The sequence below is a fragment of the Micromys minutus genome (genome assembly GCF_963924665.1).
Source record: "Micromys minutus genome assembly, chromosome: 1".
In the NCBI taxonomy this organism is placed as follows: Eukaryota; Metazoa; Chordata; class Mammalia; order Rodentia; family Muridae; genus Micromys; species Micromys minutus.
In genome coordinates, this window is record NC_137969.1 from 151,432,486 (window position 1) to 151,452,429 (window position 19,944).

The 19,944-nt window shown below is 42.7% G+C and overlaps 1 protein-coding gene across 2 annotated transcripts in view; it reads left to right on the forward strand.

Annotated features, from left to right (window-relative positions):
* Positions 1 to 19,944, forward strand: part of LTBP1 (latent transforming growth factor beta binding protein 1) — a gene marked incomplete at its 5' end in the record, with an annotated part of 370,057 nt that overhangs the window by 197,255 nt on the left and 152,858 nt on the right. For both annotated transcript variants that reach the window (XM_080931548.1, XM_080931549.1), the window contains 2 exons: positions 13,723 to 13,947; positions 15,990 to 16,264. In XM_080931548.1, coding sequence (XP_080787674.1) covers positions 13,723 to 13,947; positions 15,990 to 16,264 — 500 coding nt within the window. The remainder of the gene's footprint in view (positions 1 to 13,722; positions 13,948 to 15,989; positions 16,265 to 19,944) is intronic.

Genomic DNA, 19,944 nt, shown 5'->3' on the forward strand with positions numbered 1-19,944 from the left:
CCTGCCTAGTTTTCTCACTTACTAATTCAGTTTAGGGATTTCCTCTGCCACCAGAGACTCTAAGAGTAGACTGTAGTATGAGTTTTGATTTTTCTTCTTCTTATTTGGGTCAGATCTTCTATACTTCAACTTAAATAAAATTGTAAGTTATAAATTTTAACTTCAAGTTAAAACCAACTTGGTAAGTTTTTTTTAATTTATATGAACTGTATGTACATTTTAATCCTAAAAACATCCTTACATAGTTGCTGTAACCTCAGAACTTATCCATAAAAGAAAAGAAGAATGAAACAAAAGTAATATTAGAGGAAAGTTCTGGAATTTTCCTTCATACACCCAAGTAGTTTCTCTGATTACTTTTTTTTGTGTGTATGTATTTAGGAATGTTGCCAAAGGATTTGGAAAATTTTCTATTCCTGATTAATGATAGTAGTTTTAATTGACTTCCCTTCTGTGTTTCTGGTTATTATCCTGTGCAAAATATTAATGTCCGGTGATTATTTCATTTTGGTGCCTGAGTATTTGAATATACACCAGGATGGCAGAAGTCAGTTAAAATAGTCTGAGCTGCATTGCAGGAGAGTTAATTAGAAACACAGTTTCCCGCCAATATTGAGGATTGAAAGGGATCATCCTCTGGAAGTCAGTCTTGATGCATATTGACTTGATTTAGTGGAATGTTCCAAGTTCAGGAAAGAGCTATGAAGCTCTGAACTTGACATATCAAGCTTCTAAAACTGAATGGAAGCAGACATCTTGGCTTATTTCATCAGACAGTTACAAATCATGTGGCCTTTGGATATTTCTCATTTAACACCAAGGTTCTGTGGTGAGATTTTAAGCAGTGGACAGCAGAAGATTTTAAATTACCACCACATAACTAACTTTCCAAACTAACCAAAACCTACCACTCCACTAGAAATATGCAGACTGATGCCGGGGATATCACTCCTAGCTAACAGGTACTTCCATCCCAAGTCCACATATGCTGTCTTTAAACTCCGAGGTTCTTCTTTCTTCTTCCTTCTTCCTTCTTCCTTCTGTTTTCTTCCTTCTTCCTTCTTCCTCCTCCTCCTCCTCCTCCTCCTCCTTCTTCTTCTTCTTCTTTTTCTTCCTCCTCCTCCTCCTCCTCCTCCTCCTCCTCCTTCTTCTATGAAAAGCCACTTCTTTTTGCTACTAACCTAAAATTGCAAAACCAAATGTTAAATAAACTGACTGTTTGTTCAAAAAAAAAAAAAAAAAAAAAAAAAAAAGAAAGGTTTTGATGAAAAGTAAGGCAAATTCCTTGGGAAAACTCAGTAAAAGTGAACCACTGATATAAATTAGCTGCTGATTCAGGGCTGTGAAAAACAATGTGAAGGACTTTGTAAATTATAACATCTGTAGTTTGCCATTCAGAAGGATTTCCAATTAAAAAAAAGCATGTATAGCAAAACACTCATTTATTCCCTTTAGACAGGTACAATGTACAAAGCATTTTTGCTACCTCTATGGATAAGCTCCAGCAAGTGCCTAGTCCCAGAGACCATTTCTTATGCTCTTGGGATCAAGATCATTTGGAGGAGAATGACATCTACTCAGACAGTTAGATAGTAGACTCTGGGAATTACAGACAACTCTGTGATGCTCTAGGAGTATGTGGTAGGTGCCAGCTTTGACCTCACAGTCAAAACAAAACAAAACAAAACACACATCATTGAGGATGCTAATGTAGAGGTTTGTGCTGAAGAAGAAGAGGAAAGAGCATGTCTAGCACCCTATGTGTGTGGAAAAGACTAGGTGTTGAGGATGAATAGGATTAATCAGAACATGGCAGGAACAGCAGGAGACAAAATAGGGCAGGAAGAACTTAATCAGAATGGGTACTTCTGCCATGAGGCAGGGAGCAGCTCTTCTGCTGGTGGTTGTAGAGAATGTGAAATAAACAAGGACTGGATGTGTTTGATGGTGTTGCATACAGATGCCTGTGTCTCAGGACTGAGCCAATTAGAAACCTTTTGGGAACTCCCTTACTGTCATGAGCTGGCTGTGTCTTCAGATCCTCTTTCAGCCTGCCGGACATTTCCATCCATCTTTGTGCTTAGTTATGGAGTAGTTAGTTGCCAGGGAAGAGGATGCTAAGTTTTAACTGTGAAATTGACACAGTCTAGTATCACTGGAGAAGACCATGTTGATGAGAGATTATCTATATTCCATTGGCAGTCGGGGGACTGTTTAGGTGGCAATTATTGATAAGGGAATGACTGGCCCACTGTGGGTGGCACCATTTTCTGGATTGGGTTTCTGGACCGTGTAAGAGTAGAGAAGATTAACTGGACAGCAGCCCACATTCATTCGTTCATCTCTGTGCTTGACTGTGAATGTTGCTGCTTTGACTTCTCTCCACTGAGGGATTTGACCTGGAATTATAAGCCAAATAAATCGCTTCTCACTTCAAGGGAGCAATGAAATGAAACCAGGACAATAAACAATCAGGATTGTAATGTTCTTCTAATACACACTGTGGAAATGCAACCCATGAGGCAGTTCTGAAAATTGTCATTGTTTTACATGTATGAACAGCCCTTCTTTTTAACCTGTGACTTGGACTTCTCTTGTGAAGACATAACATGTTATTTAATTTTTACTATTTTATATATGTGGGTTTTTTGCCTGCATGTATGTCTGTGCACTATGTGTATCCAGTACTCTCAGAGGCCAGAAGATGGGGTTGGATCCCCAGGAACTGGAGTTACAAATGCTTGTGAGCTACCATAATGGTGGTGGGAATCAAATCCAGGACCTCTGGAAGAGCACCCTGTGCTCTTAACCACTGAGCCATCTCTCCAGCTCGAAAACTGTTTATTACTCATTGAAGTTGTAACCAATATCTAAATAATAAAGACTTCTCTGTTGATTTTGTGGCCCTTTTTGCTTCTGAAAAGTGTAGACAGCCTCTAGCTAGACTTTGTCTGTACAGTATAACCAAAGCCATGGAAAGAAAGGGCGGCGGAGGAAAATGCCTCCAGTGTGGCAGACAGAGAAGTGGGGTCTGGGAAAGTAAAAGGCCGTGCAGGGTGGGAAGAGAGAGCTGCAGACAGCCATGCAGAGTTCTGTTTATAGTAGTGGTTCCCAAACATTGTCCACCCAGAATTTATTCCTTTTGGCTTTTAGAGTGAATTTTATAGACCCCATTTCATTTTATGACCCAGTGTGTTTCTCCTTTCATGTCCCTTGGGGAATGCTACTCGGCTCTTGTGCTCGTCTGAGTAGGTCTCGATGATTTTTTTTTTCTTATCCTGCATTTTTCTCTCTGGTCACCCATTCCTGACTTCACCTGGAGCTGCCAAGTTTTCTGTTTTCTACTCTGTTATGTCTTCATCTGTCCTTGGAAGCTTTCTATCCAATGTAACCACTTATCTTTAAAACATGAGAAAGGAAGTTTTATTTAATAACCAATATCATGAGTTTAGTTCGCAGCAAAAATAATTCTAATCTATCCAGGATAAAGCAAGCCTTCAGATGGAATGAGTTAAATAAATTAACAAGAAAGACTAAAAAATTAGTGTTAGGATGGAATAGTTGACATCTCAGGTGCTCAGAGGACTGATAGGTTTTTAAGGATTAAACAATAAGATGTAGAAAAAAAAGCACATATAAAGTTATCTGTGTAAAAACAGCAAATAAAGTAAAATTGTTTGCCAAAGTAAACCAAAATGAACAGGAACTAGACTGACAAGTATATTTTCATCAACGGAATAAATAAAATCTTAAGTATGTCTATCCATGCAAACCATCGTGAAGGTAATCTCCAGAAAAACAAAGATGCCAAGCAGGCTGCATGAGGTATGGCCCTGCTTCGGGTTACACCTGTGACCCTGGAACTCATGAGGCAGAGGCAGGAGGGTAGAGCGCTCAAAGCCATTTCTGGGGTGTAGTGAGAAATGTCTCAGTGTGTTCTCATCCTCTAAGCTAAATGTGAACTTTGTTTGTGAATACACTGCTGTTGGTGCCATTGCATCCCCTTTATGGAATTCAGCAGCTAGTTCTCCAACAATTCATAGCCCTGCACTAGATTCCCAAAGGCTGGTAGATGGAATTGTGAGCTCTAAGTTACATGGTTCAGGTAGCTGTAGGCTCTATATATTTTTCCTTGCCAGCATGCTGCCTTGGTTTCCCCATTTTCTGTATTTTCACTGCACCCTCCATAATAGCCACGAAGTCAATGGTAATGCCTAATTTTGGCAGACTGTCTGGTGAGCTGAGTTTTACATACTTTTGGTAGGTATAAACCCAGTCAAGCCATGTGACAGCGACATGAACTGCATGTGGGTATTGTGGTTTTACAGGTGAAAACATGGGACAGACAAATGTTAAAGTACATGCTTAAGGTTTGGTCATTAGTAAGGATTCAACCTCTGGGAAGAGATCTAGTTCAAGGCTCATGTGTGCACTCTGTGTCCTCCCTAGTGATGAGGCAGCTACGCTACACTGACAGAATCTCAGGTGTTTGTTTGTTTTCTGTGTCTCCTAGCCTGTCACTTAGAGTATACTAAGCAACTAAAAAACGTTATTTAGTGCATGAAGGTATAATTACTAAGAATAACATATTCTTGAGAATGTTCCCTGAGACTTTCTCTGTAATGTTGAATACTGAACAAACAAGAGAAGAGCAGTTATGTGATCTGTGTTTGTCTATTTGGACTGTTACATAGCCACTAAAGTATGGATTCTTAAGAATATGTAGAAATATGTAACAGGGAACAGTGTAAAGGGTATGTATATAGTGACGCAAACACACTGTGTGTATTATAACCCTCACCAAGACATCTCTCAAGGTGATTCTAGATTTTAAGTTGTGGCTGCTATAGTGAATATTGTCCTAACAAATTATGCCTTAGCCCTTACTTAGCATCATCTCCCTTACACCCACTGAAAGTTACCCTGAGGTCTCTAATGTTCCTCATCTTCTACTATATGCTGGTGAACTACAGCCACCCATATAGCCATCGAGATCTTCTGGTTAGACCCTCCCAGGTCCAATGTTTCCACCAAAGAAGTCCTTCCCCAGAACACTACTGTGTGTCACCCCCAAGTCACTCATACTTCATGAAGTGTTGGAGGTGAGTATTTGGTGACAGTTGTTCTTCACCCCTGTCTGGCTCTTTGACTTTGGGGTCCCAGAGCAGCCTGGCCCCTTAGAGTATTTTGGAGATGTCAGACAGTAAGTGCCAGAGGGCTGAGAGCTTTGTCTATTTCTGTCTGCTGACTTTGCCAAGTGTTAGACCAGCATTTGACTCATAGTAGACAGACAATAAACATCATTAAGTGAAAAACCTTGTGGGGCTTCTAGCCTTCACGTCTCACTTCAGCAGAACTCAAGGGACCAATAATACACAAAGGTGCCTTCTGTAGTCATGGCAACGGTGCCTGTCTACTCTGCAGAAGGGGTTCATTCCTTGTACGTTGTTCTTGACTCTCACTACTATGCTTCTGTGGAAACCAGGCACTATAAGGGCTCAGCTGGAAAAACGTTAGTTTTTCTTAGTGTGTGCAGATGCCTCAGTGCACTTTCTAGTGCTGTAACTGAACATCATGCTTGGGGTAGTTTAAAAAGCAAATAGATTTGTTTAGTTCTTGGTTTTGGAGAGCTAAGAGCATGACATTGCTTCTGGTTGGCTTCTGTTGAGGGCTTTCTTTCTTGTGGGGACCTGCTGTGGTCCTGAGGCATCACAGAGCTTGCTAACTTAGAACTCTCTCTTTTTATAAAGCCACTAAAATAGTCCTGAGTCTCACACCTCCTGACTTCCTCTAGCCTTAGTTGCCTTCCATTGTATGACAGACTTTTCCTGGGGAAAATCAAACATGCATTCACACACGCATGGGCACACTCACCTATAAACCTACACACCAACGCACTCCCAAAAGGGAACCCATGGCAGGCCAAAATAGCAATTGCACCACAGTCCAACTTGGTGAACCAATGGGTTTTTAATTCGGATCTGACACGAGGATTGGAGCAAGGGTGGGTCAAGAAAAGTAGCTGCATCTCTAAAAACCCTAGTCTGGGTGATAACTCCTAAAAGTGGCAGCCTTGGCTCTCTGCACAGTTCACAGGCAGCTCAACATGTTCTTCCTGTCTCTTGGCTATAAACAGAACTCGGCACAGAAGCCTTGCCTAATGCCCACCAGCACTAAAACTGGGCAGTACTGATGGAATTCTTGTTTGTCCTCATTGGTATTTTGCCCTTGTTAAAAGTCCATATTCACCTGACCATGGATGCAGGGTCCTCCCTGTCTAGGTATCTGATTGGTGGAGAGGGAACGAAAGTGGCCACCTGAGGTTTTAAAGCAGATAAATCAAAAATGTGCTCTGTTTGAGCAGGAGAACTGCACCAATGATGTAAATCCATCTTTAAAGCTGTATTGTCCATATTGTTCTCCCTATCCTGTTTAATGTGGGCGCTGTGGTGGGGGGTGATGTGGGGGGGATGCTGTGGGTGGGGATGCTGTGGGCAGGGGATGCTGTGGGAGGGGATGCTGTGGGAGGGGGGTGCTGTGGGAGGGGGATGCTGTGGGCAGGAGATGCTGTGGGAGGGGGATGCTGTGGGCAGGGGATGCTGTGGGAGGGGATGCTGTGGGTGGGGATGCTGTGGGAGGAGGGTGCTGTGGGAGGGGGATGCTGTGGAAGGGGGGTGCTGTGGGCAGGGGATGCTGTGGGTGGGGATTCTGTGAGGGGGGTGCTGTGGGAGGATGCTGTGGGTGGGGGGTGCTGTGGGCAGGGGATGCTGTGGGTGGGGTGCTGTGGGCAGGGGATGCTGTGGGCAGGGGATGCTGTGGGCAGGGGATGCTGTGGGAGGGGATGCTGTGGGTGGGGATGCTGTGGGAGGAGGGTGCTGTGGGAGGGGGATGCTGTGGAAGGGGGGTGCTGTGGGCAGGGGATGCTGTGGGTGGGGATTCTGTGAGGGGGGTGCTGTGGGAGGATGCTGTGGGTGGGGGGTGCTGTGGGCAGGGGATGCTGTGGGTGGGGTGCTGTGGGCAGGGGATGCTGTGGGTGGGGGACGCTGTGGGGGAATGCTGTGGGCAGGGGATGCTGTGGGAGGGGGATGCTGTAGGAGGGGGATACTGTGGGGGGATGCTGTGGGCAGGGGATGCTGTGAGAGGGGGGTGCTGTGGGCAGGGGATGCTGTGGGGGGGATGCTGTGGGTGGGGATGCTGTGGGGGGATGCTGTAGGTGGGGATGCTGTGGGGGGGATGCTGTGGGTGGGGATGCTGTGGGAGGGGGGTGCTGTGGGAGGGGGATACTGTGGGGGGATGCTGTGGGAGGGGGGTGCTGTGGGGGGGATGCTGTGGGTGGGGATGCTGTGGGCAGGGGATGCTGTGGGAGGGGGATACTGTGGGGAGATGCTGTGGGAGGGGGGTGCTGTGGGGGGGGGATGCTGTGGGTGGAGATGCTGTGGGCAGGGGATGCTGTGGGGGGGATGCTGTGGGTGGGGATGCTGTGGGAGGGGGATACTGTGGGAGGGGGGTGCTGTGGGGGGATGCTATGGGTGGGGATGCTGTGGGTGGGGGACGCTGTGGGCGGGGGGGTGCTATGGGGGGCTGCTGTGAGTGAGTCTACAGAAGAACCTCCTGTAACTGATCTCTTCCTTCCACGTTTCATAGGTAAGAAAGCATGCCTCAACCCTCCAGCATGATTTTACTTGTAAAAAAGTTACCGCTCTGCCTGAAGTTTTAAACCAACTGATTAACTGTAAACATTTGTGAAGCTCCTTAGTCCTTGTGAAGTGCAAAATAATTTTTTATCTTTAAACAATGAAATTATGTCTGTATTTTCACATCTGGTGTGTAATAAATGTTTGTACCCTTTACAAAAGGAAGATGCATGTGGTATGGGCTTAACGCCCATTGATGTGTTTTCCTTTGTCCAGAGTCTCTTTGGAACTGTCTTTTCCCTTTATCATGTCCTATAGAATATATTAACAACCTATTTCATGTAATGAGAATGTCCCACTGCCTGTAGAATGATTATGTGGTCAATGAGCTTTAAATTCCCAGAAATGTGCTTGACTGTGCTGTATTTATTTAAACTTAAGAGAAAGAGCTGGGGAGACGGAACAGCCAGAACAGTGCCTGTCATGTGAGCGTAGGGACTTAAGTTTGGTCCCTAAACCTTGTAAAAAGGTGGGGTGGGGTATGCCCTTATAATAATAACACCTAAGGATGTCCTCTGGCAACTCTATACACACACAAATATAAAAAAATTAAATATAATGAGGTTCAGGGGCTCAAGGATAAATCCCTGGCATGCAAGGGATGTAGAGGGCAGGCTCCCCAGGGCCCCAGCTTACTTAATCTTGCTCCATGGTTTTCCCTGGTTTGGTCTCCTGTGACTTTCTTTCCTCTGGTTCTCAGCTTTAATTTCTAGTTTACTTTTCTTCTGCTTACATACTTTGCCCCGTCCTTATTGACTAAGCGAAGCATTGCCCTTGTCTCTGTTCAGCAGACTTTGTCCGGCATTTCCTCCTGTCTTACCTCCTTCCAGGTTTTTCTAAGCTCTCCCACAAGACTTCAGCTCATGCTATTGTTTGATAAACATTTTGTGAGGACTTTTCATAAGACTGGATTTTTTTTCTTTTAAAATTTAGCTTTCTTTTCACTTCCTTAGATATGGTGGGCCAGATTACCCTATCCCCTGTCCTCTTTAGATGGAGTTTCTTAGACAGTGAAAGCTGGGACACAGGAGCTCCCAGAGGCAATTTTCAAGCAGACTGTGACTCCCTGTGTTCCAGCAGGAGAAGCCAGTTGCACACCACTGTCTTTGATCATGTATAGGAGTAGACTTCAGTTCCTCTGCTCTGAATTCAGACGAAGGCAACCATCAGGGCATCCTCCCCCTTGACTCCTAGCTCCATTAGCTCTTGGGACAATGAAACACTCTAACTTAAGTGGGAAGCACATTGTAGTTTTGGGAAGGTAACTCAGGGCACAGTCAATGCTCCCCAAGTGTCCTCCCATGGAGCTACATCCCGAACTGGGCTGTCGATCATTATGTAACATAGTTATTATCTAAAGTCTTTACAGCACAGTATCAACCCACTTTTTCACTGAAACAGGAGAAATTGGGTGAGAAAACCTTTGCTTTCTAAAACCATTGCTGCCTTTGGGGCATCTAGAGAGTACATGGAGGAACAAGCTGAGGTCTTCTAAGGCAATGTTATCCTTCTAATTAGAGATAAAGTGGCAAAGCTGAAATAGTAGAAGTAGCTAATCCCCAATGCCATGCATGTACCTGTTCTGTGCTTGGTAGATGTAGGCCTTCCTCAGATGGAGGGTTTTCTGTTCCCACCTTTGGCATAAGAAATAATCTGTCTGCTGTCTCAGAAAGTCCTGGGCAGGCATAGTTTTAAGAATTGGCTGCAGGATGGTTCAGAATACTGTGAGAGCACCTTTAAGGAATGTGCAGCTTAAGTGTTTTTATAGTTAGTAAGGATATCTGGAAAAAAGTGAGAACCGATTATTATGGCCCTGAGTTTTAGAACACGTCTCCTTCATATTTGAACCCAAACCCTTAGTATTTATTATTTAAATCAGGTTCCAATTTGCAATGTAGAATGTGAAAGTTCTGTTCTCCTGAGTTTCTGAGTCCCACAACTTGTTTTCCAGAGCACAGTTACTGATGGAATGTATCTGAAACACTTGCTATGTTTAAAACCTCTGACTTGTTCTTCCAAGCAGAATCCTTTAGCTCCTTTTAGCCTTTTATAGTAGCATCAAGAGATACTTGGAGACGTTGTCATGAACTTTCACTTTCTGGAATGACAGGGTGATGGTCCACATGCCTCCTGCTATTGCATATAGTCTGGTGACTATATGATGCAATATGGTGAATCATGGCAGTGACCAGCAAAGTATCACTCAGACAAGGTTATGGTACTTCTCAAGGCAGCGCTCTATGTTATAGCCCCTAGTTAGAAAAATGTGTGGGCCATAGACAGAGTTACAACCAGCATACCCACATAACCACAGGCTTCTCAGGCCAACGTACTGGATAACTCATTACTGTTCCTCTTTGTGTCCTGAGGAGGATTTACAGACCACGGGTGGTGTAGATAACAGATCTCATAGTGATGCTTAGAGATTGGTATGAACACTGAAACAGAAAGCAACTGTTCATAGCTAAGTCCTATACTCTGTCCTTGCTTGTTTTTAGTAATATATAAAAGGTGATGTCAGTGTAACAGGATTGTCTGCTGCAAACAACTCAATCTCAAGTTACCGAGATGAGACAAGGGGTTTTCCGTGCTGTTGCTGAGACTTTGGAAAGCACTGGAACAAGGGAATAGATATCTTGTTCCTCATTCCTGTGTGGTTATAAATAGTGACCTTTTAGCTGATTAAAACAAGTCAGGCAGAATCACTTTCCCTGATGACCTTGGGCATAAGGTTATCAGCGTTCGGGATGACTGTTGTATTCTCTTAGGCTAGCACAGTCCATAGGACAGGTGTAGGAAAGGCATCTCTGGAGCAAAAGCACTTAGAGCAACCAAGCCCACATTGGGTTTCAGAGTCTATTAGCATTACTAGAAATATCTAGTAAAAGTCAACTGGCTACTCAAAAAGAAGATGGTTATTTCTGTGAATTTATGGCAGTATAGATTATCGACCATCTCACTTTACATCTTTTAACAATATTACTTGCTTGCTCTCTTAGGAAGGTCTCACTATGTAGCCTTTAGATGGGATAGGACTTGTTGTGTAGACCAAGCTGGTCTCGAACTCTAAGATCCACCCGCTCTGCCCACTGAGTGCTGGGTTAAGGTGTGCACCTCACCTCCCTTTACTTTACAGCCAAATAGATGGGAAAACTCAAGCTGCACAGCTTTGAAATGTTTTTGTCAAACCATCAAAGGGGAGAGTATAAATAAATAAAGCAACAAAAACAAGACACTAAAGCTAATGCTCATTTGGTTTCTCTCTCTCTCAAACACGAAAAATCTAAATGTTTTAGTTCTTTGATTGAAAAGTAGTCAAGAACAGTGTGAACATGCTTTATTTTTCTCTCGCTGTATAACTTATGACATAGTCTCTCCTTTCTGTCCTCTAAACCACTGGTTCTCAATCTGTGGGTCATGACCGCTTTGGGGGATCAACCAGCTCTTTCACAGGGGTTGCCTAAGGGCATCTTACATATCAAATATTTGCATTGTGATTCATAACACTAGCAAAATTACAGTTAGGAAGTAGCAACAAAAATAACTTTATGGTGTGTGTGGGGTCACCACACAAGGAACTGTGCTTTTAGAAGCAAATTCGAAGTAGTAGCGTGTTTGATATGTGCTCTGTGCAGTACTCCTCAGAGCGCCACCATTGCCTCCTGGCTGCCTGTGCCTTCTTTTGATTAGCCCCTGGTTGTGATACCTACCCGCCATTACTGAAGTGATTGGTGGATGGAGAGAACATGGACTTTACATTTGAGGTAGTTGTCAAAGGTACTATGGTCAATACAATTCCTGGAAGTCACAAGGGAAGAGTGACTGTGTTCCCTAATGAATTATTCATAGGACATTTGCATAACACATTAATATATTGAAGTATGGGACTGACTCTCTTTACGGTCACCCAGTGTACATTGATCTCATCAGCTGAGCCAAATTATGGCTCTGAAATTAAAGTTGGAATTGGACTGGGATGTACAAAGTTACTGGTTTTGCTGGAGACATTACATCCTTTCCCTGAGAGCTTTTGGAGTAGGTGGGAGACAGTGGAAGCTCAGGACCTCTGCATACCTGCTTGTTTGACTCGATCAAAAACACAGGGCTAGGACACGGTTTCTGGGCTGTGGCCGGGTAGTGTTTTCCAGATCTCTGTCTTCCTCCACCTTCCCTGGTCCATACAGATCCTGCTGATCTTCCCTGAACATTGTGTTACCTCATGTTCCTTTCCATGCTCGCCGTCATCACCCTGAACCCTGTTTTCAACTTGCTCCTGGGTTATCCTGACAGTTTGCACACTCTGCCTCCGGCAACTGTCACTTCGCTGTCCAACTAATCCTGAATGCATCAGCAAGGCAACCTTCCTGGAACATGCTAGCAAGCTTTCTAATCCTCTCCTTCAAGCCTCGGGATAACTTGTCCATTACAGAGTAAAATCCAAACCCCATACCATATCTTTAATAACCCCTTGGTTTGATGTAAGCCTTCACGTTCCAGCTTATTTCTTGATCCCTTCTGTCCCTTTAAAAGCCTGGGTTTTCACAAGGTACATTGACTCACCATCTCCCAAACAAGCTACCTCTTCCTCTCCACAGATGATCTCTCTGGAGTATACTGTCTGTATTCTCAGTGTTGACCGTTCTAAAGATTGCCCCAATTCTGTCTTTTGAGAAGTGCTTTTTCAGTTGTTTCTGAAGTCCCAAAGGGTTTGATTCATATCTGTCAGCCATTGCCGCTGTGTGGCTTCAGTTATGCTGTGTCATTCAGTGTCACTGGCTAGCTGTAAGGTTGTTGAAGGGTAAAGACTGACCAACCCTTCTTTACAACCAAGAAGAGTATTTAACGAAACAAGCAGGCACAGAACTTTATCTATTATGCTTTCTTTGTGTTTATATTTATCTTTCCTTTATGTTTTCAGAACTGATTCTGCTAGAGTCTGAGCTATGTGAGGGGAATTAAACAGGGCTGATGCTCTGATCTCACAGGATGTCAGTGAGGGAGATCAATACAGAAGTGGTCAGACAACTGTCATGTCATCAGGGACGTGACCAGAGGGGTAGTGACTGTTTCTGAGGAAGCAGAGGCAAGGCAATGCTGAATGCTCAGAGAAGCAGGGATGGGACAGAATTTAAAGACAAGCAGGAAATCTGTGTGCTGAGGGAACTGAAGGGGAGACGTTCCAGGCAGATGACTCCATGACAGCTTTGTCAGTTCTGAATAAAGTTCAGTGGGCTGGGCAGTGAGAGATGGTGTGAGCTCACAAATGATGAGGGCTCTGAATGATTGAAAGAGAGGAATTCTAGAATGGATGTTGAATTAGAGGAGGGAGACACGGCCACGTTTTGCTAAAGACCATGGGTCCAGGGCTGTTAGAAGTGGGATGATCACGGCCGTAGGTGGTTTGAGTTTGGGGTGTGCATGGGATGTGTACATGGAGATAGGCAGTTGTAGACAGTTTGAAGTTCAGCAAAAAGCTTTAACAGGAATGCCATGGCTGAGGACGTGATGAAATCATAGCAGAGTGTGTAGGGCTGGTCTAGAAGATTTTAGAACCAGACTGCTGTGGGCAGCAGTGTTTGAAGGATAATCAAAGGGAATCTTCTGCAAAGAACATGCAGATGGAAGAGGAAAGGCAAAGAAAGGGAATTGGTTAGAAGAGCAAGGTGCCGTAGTAACCAATGGAACTGAAACCCTGGCCTGTCCTGCTTAGTGACAGAGAGACTATCAGTGGCCTTAGGAGGATGGGGTTCTGTAGAGGAAAGGGAAAGTGTGTCCTGTTCCAAAGTATCTTATGGTTATATTGGGAAGTGAAAAAAGATTCTGGCAAATGTAGCCATGGAGGTCACCATTTGAAGAACATAAAGGCTAGAAAGAAATGAGCTGAGGGACTTTTCTTGTTCCCTCAAGAAGAAACAGGATGTCTGTCCTAGGGTGTGTATTTGGGTGTGGCAGAGGGAATACCAGCTTACTGTTACTTAACCTCTGGGAAACTAACCAGCTTCGCACATGGTCTCTTTTTCCTTTTCAGTAATTTGCCATCTTCCATGTATGAATGGTGGTCAGTGCAGTTCAAGGGACAAATGTCAGTGCCCTCCAAATTTCACAGGAAAGCTTTGCCAGATCCCCGTTCTTGGTGCCAGTGTGCCTAAAGTCTATCAGCATGCCCAGCAACCAGGCAAAGCATTGGGGAGTCATGTCATCCATTCCACACACACCCTGCCTCTAACCATGACCAACCAGCAAGGAGTCAAAGGTAAGTGGTTCATCCTCATCTCACTCACTATCCACAGAGGAGCCTCTGCAGGTAGCCAGGACTGGGTTTGAAACAGAAGGGGCGGTGTGGGCTCTGTGACCTGAAAATTTGCAGCAGAGAAGGGATGTGGGTCCACCTATGTGGCTGCAGGGCATCTGGAAAATAGGAGAGCCACAAGAAGTGCCTGGTTCTCTGGAGCTCCTAGCACCACAGAGTGAAGGATGTGCCAGGTCAGAAACAGAAAACAGGAACAAGGTCAGGGTCAGGCCCCGGCAGCAGCAATAAACCATGGGCCACACCATACCTGACAATGAATTCTGTAGCTGACAGATACTTGATCTGAGTCCTCTACAGTCACTTAGCTTTACTGGGCTTCAGTCTGTCCATCTGTAGGGGAAAGCAAAGTAGGTCATTGGAGTGCAAATGTTCTGTGACTAATCTATTCTTTCAAAGCTGCCATCCTTAGAAATATATGACTTTAAACAGGGTCAGTGAAGTGTTACTGAATCTTACTCTTTCTTTTTTTGTCAGAGGTGCAAGTTTTTGGTGAAAAACTGATTGTATTTACCTCAAATTTAATCATTAAATATATAGGTGTATGTTTAGTGTTATTGATCAGATTCTATGAAACAATAAGAATAAGGCAGGAGATATTAATCTTTTTTGGGTTTTTTTTGGATATATTCTTTACCTACATTTCAAATGTTATCCCCTTTCCCAGTTTCCCCTCTGGAATCCCCCATCCCATCTCCCCTCCCCCTACCTCTATGAGAGTGTTCCTCCACCCACCCACTCCCTCCCATCTTCCTGCCCCTGGCATTTTCCCATATTGGGGTATTGAGCCTTCACTCACAGGGCCAAGAGCCTCTCCTCTCCTTGATGGCCATCCTCTGCTTCATACGCTGCTGGAGACATGGGTCCCTGTGGTTTAGTCTCTGGGAGCTCAGGCGGGTCTAGATGGTTGATGTTGTTGTTCCTGTGGGGTTGCAAACCCCTTCATTTCCTTCAGTCCTTTTCTTAAACTCACCCACTGGAGACCCTGTTCTCAGTCCAATGCTTGGTTGAGAGCATCAAACCCAGACAATATTGTGGTTGCCAAGAAGTGCATGCTGGCAGGTGTCTGATTAAACTGTCTCCCGAGAGGCTCTGCCAGAGTCTGAGAATACAGTCAGATCTTACTCTTTAAACCCTGATTGTTTGTGTCAAAAGATGAACTTTTTGTCTGAAATTTTCTTTGAAAGGGGCAGAAAGGCAGTCTTGTTACACATGTAAAAAAACCACATACTAATGTGTCACCAGAAAGTGTTCAAGTGTGTATCTGTATGAGACACATAAAACAAAGAGATAAAAGAAGCATGCTTGTGAAGCTGGAGCTCCACTTTTAATGGAGAAAAATTAAGTCCTAAAATTACACAATAGAAGTTTCTGTAGAAGAAATTTTATGAAATATACAAAAGTAATCTTTTAGAACCATTTACCATGTGGTGAGGTGGGCTTACCTATGGTAACAGCATCGTAATTTTATAATTCTGTGACCCTAGTTAAAATAATCTTTCCTTTGAATACATCACCTTGAGATTGATACTTTAATGTTTGCATGTTGTAGTTTTACTTACATTTTTTAATATAATCATTTTGTCCGTGTGTATGTGTGTGTGTGTATGTGTGTGCGCGCACGCGTGCACGTGCATGTGTATGTTTGAACTTGTGTGTGTACCACAGTGCATGTATGGAGGTCAGGGGACAATTATGAAGTCAGTTCTCTGCTTTCATCATATGTTCCCTGGGGGTCAAACTTAAGTCATGAAACTTCATGATAGACACCTTCACCAGCGAAACCCTCTTCTCGGTCCACACTCTGATTCTTTTAACTGCATGCATTTGTCATTGAATACAAACTTCTCAAGAATTTTGATGTCTGTATAACAGAAAGAGACTTTGTAGATGTTATAAGTGTGTTTGTATAAAATACATTTCATATTTTAAAATTCCCAACTTTCCCATTATTTGTAATTAACCAATTGTCCTCCTGGTTTTTGTAGTGAAATTTCCCCCCAACATAGTCAATATCCATGTGAAACATCCTCCCGAGGCTTCTGTCCAGATACACCAGGTTTCCAGAATTGACAGCCCCGTGGGCCAGAAGGTGAAAGAAGCTCAACCAGGCCAGTCCCAAGTCTCTTACCAAGGGCTGCCCGTTCAGAAGACCCAGTCAGTACATTCCACGTACTCCCACCATCAGGTCATTCCACATGTGTATCCTGTGGCTGCTAAGACGCAACTTGGACGATGCTTCCAGGAAACCATTGGGTCACAGGTGAGCAGTGTGGTCCAGGCTGTCTTGATAATGTTTTATAGATGGGACATCATCTTATCAAGAACACAGACCTGGTAGTACAAAGAAATCTCTATAGAAGAGACTGGCAAGCTATGGTGAGTTTACAGATAAAGTTTTATTGGAACACAGCCCTACTTATTTCTTTGCTTCTCATCTCTGCTAGTCTTGTGCAGGGACGGCAGAACTGAGGAGATCCAATGAGATCCTGTGATCTACAACACCTATTTATGTTGTGGCTCTTTACTGAGAAAAGTCTTGCTGGCATGACATATAGAATAATTTTAAGTTTTCAACTTTTGGACATGTTGCTGGAACTCCATGGTTACTTGTTTTAAATATATAAGTATATGTGTGTGTGTGTGTGTGTGTGTGTGTGTGTGTGTGTATGTATGTATGTGTGTATATATATATATATATATATATATATATATATATATATATATATATATGTATGTATGTATGTATGTATGTATGTTTGTATGTATGTATATAAGTTGTGAAAATCTGTGTGTAAAACATTCCAAGCATGAGCTGTGGTGCAGGAGCTACCCTATACAAAGATGGTTGAAAATACTTGTATATACTTGTATAGTGTTTTTGATAATTTAGATGTTAGTAAATATAGTTGAATTTCCAGTCTCCTGTGTAATAGTATCAGCTTTTGTTTTCTTATAAATTTGAATTAAGATGGCAATAAGGAAATTATTTAATGTGAATTTTAAATATCATTGGATTTAATATAACTTTAGCTTATATTATAAAGCAAAAGATCATTTCCTTTTAAATTCTCCATTGAATCTCTACAGTGAATATGACCTAATTATTTTTTATTTAAAATGAGTTTTAAAATATAATTATATTATATTCTTACTTCCCGTTACTTCATCCAGTCACTTTTGTGTGCCCCCTTGCTCCCTCTGAAGTCACAGGCCTTTGGTTTCTGTTCCCCAGCCACTTGGAACTGCTTCTTTGGGCTATGTGATAATGACACACTTTGTTCTGTAATCCTCTGTCTTTTGGTTATGGTTTAAATACCCTCCAAATAGAATAAGGAAGATGTATTCTTTATTCAAAAAATAGTGTGTGTGAGGTGGTAAGCTAAGAAGGAAGAAGAAAAATCTTGTAGAACTAACCCTGAAACCCTTTTTAGATACTAAGTTATTGTAGAATTATCATCATCCTTCTCGAAGACCTGAAATATAGCTTAGGAATCTAAATGGAGTTGCAGCTTGCAGAATGGAAAGACCCCATGGGGAATAACAGACCGTGTTTAGATCCAGGGGCCCAGCATTGGGCGGCAGAAAACCAACTTCCTTCTCTGCAAATTGGAGGCAAGAATATAGTGCTTATGAGTTACATTAAGATTAAACAGGTTAATGAATGCAAGCCGCATTTTATAAATATCACAAAGCTATGCAAGCATTAGCTTAGAGGCTGGGTAATGATAGAGTCAAACCTTTAGAAGTAGTGAGAACTGATTAGTTCAGTTTAGGCTTAGACATGAGCAATGTAAGAGTAGTTGCTTCTCAAAGACAGGGGGAAACTCTCAGTTGAACTTTTTAGCTGCCCATGGATACCTGATTGTTTACTACTTTTGGGCTATTCCTGGTTGCCCTCTATTCAATTGGCTGATGCACTGGGCATTTGTATGGCAGTATTGCAGGAGTGATTTTGAAGGCTCTGACATAATCAATGGTCTTAGCCATGGTTAGGTTAAAATCTGAATAGTGGTAGAACTATAGAAGGTGGCACATGGTTGGAAGAGGTGGGTCACTGGGTTGTTATGGGAAGGGTGTATTTCCACCACGAGGTGGTCAGGTACATTTTTATCATAGGTTCAGAAGTATGAAACCAGCTTACCACATGCTGCAACCTCTGCAGCCATGAGCCAATCGTATCCCTCCTCTCAAAAGTTGTTTTCTCAGGCATCTTGTCACAGTGAGGACATAGCTTACTGAAACATCGTTTCATTCCTCCAGCAAAGTCTCATATTAGCAAATGGGGAGAAGAAACATTATCCATTTAACTTTACCTTTTAAATAAAGTATGGATAGATAGGAGCAATATAGCTGAAGGTAAATTTTATACACATCATAGTTTTGTCCAGCTGAGGCTTGGAGACAGAAGATAGGTTTGTGGCTGTTTGCATTGTCTGGTCATTCCAGCGTAGGTTGGTCATGGAGAAAGGAAAAAGCAGATCCTTTTAAAACTGTGTGCCCAGTACCTTTCTCCCCAGTTTCCAAGTTGGAACAGAGATGATAAAAAGGCTTTTAAAACGAAACATAACAAACTTTTTATTCTCCTATAATTTCGGACAGATGATGCTAACTAGAAAAGATGAAAACAAATTACTTATAAGCCTAAACTGAACTATTCAATTGAACTGAAATGAGTGATTGATAGAGTTGCCTAAATAATCCAAGCCCAGCGGAATACTCCTGCCTTATCTGGATCCTGTTCTGACTTTCAGCTGCATGGTCCAGACAGTGATCTCAATTCTTAATTCGTTTTGCATGTGTAGTCACCGACACGTAGCTTCAAAATAAGACCGATTTCATCAGACAGTCCTAGCGTGTATTTGTCTTTCTGCTTGTGAGAAATACTGTTGGGAGGTGAGGTTTGCCTGATTTACTAGTGCAGTTCACATGAACCATATAATTATTAGAAAATAATCAGTAGTATGTAGATGGGTCCTGCCAAGATGTTGGAAAGACACACAGGTGTCAGTGGATTTTTAAATGACTAGTGACCCAACTCTACATCACTTTCACCTTGCTCATTGGGAAGCTCAGTAGTTGAAGCTATCGAGATGTACAAGCTAGGATATAAATGAGCACTTAGGTCTGTGTGTATTGCCACAAGAAGCCATATACAAAATGATCATGGCAGAAATAGTCCATATTTCTGTAGCAGCTTCTAATATATAGACCATAAACTCATAAAGTGAAATTAAGCCCATGGAAGTTTCCTAGAGTAAAATTTCAGATCCATCTAATGGCTCAGGCAAAATGAGCAATTGATTATGAAGCCAAAGGTACTGAGCAAAAGGGGGAGAAGGTTCAACAGATGGAAAAGAAGATTTTCAGAGGATGAGTAGAGAGACTCAGAGAAGCAAATGGCTTGGGGTTCCTGGCAAACTTTGGTATGCATATTTTTGGATCTTTAAACTGAGGCACAGTGAAATGTGAATGGCTGGCAATAAGGTCAACATATCTTGAAGGCCTATGGTTACCAAGAACTGAGTGCAGTATTGTTAAGGGTGACACAACCCCATGGGATGTTCATGTTCTTCCAAAATGTCCAACCTGAGCCTAACTGAACCTTCATAGCTAAACTCTAAAGGATAGGGAATGCTGAAGGAATTTATCATATAGGGACAGAAAAATTCCATAATGTAGGGCAACATTGCCTCTTTGTAATCATGCCAGAAAAACAAAAGTAAGATTATTATTATTATTATTATTATTATTATTATTATTATTATTATTTTAGAAAGAGACACAGGAGACATACAGTAGATGGGGGATAAATTAAATTTTGTTTAAATGTTTTAACTGTGTGGTGGTAAAGCAGGGAACACTCAGATCAGCACATATGTGGAAGTTAGATGTCAAATGGGAGGAGTTAGTTCTCTCTTTCTGAGGGCTAGAACACAAGGT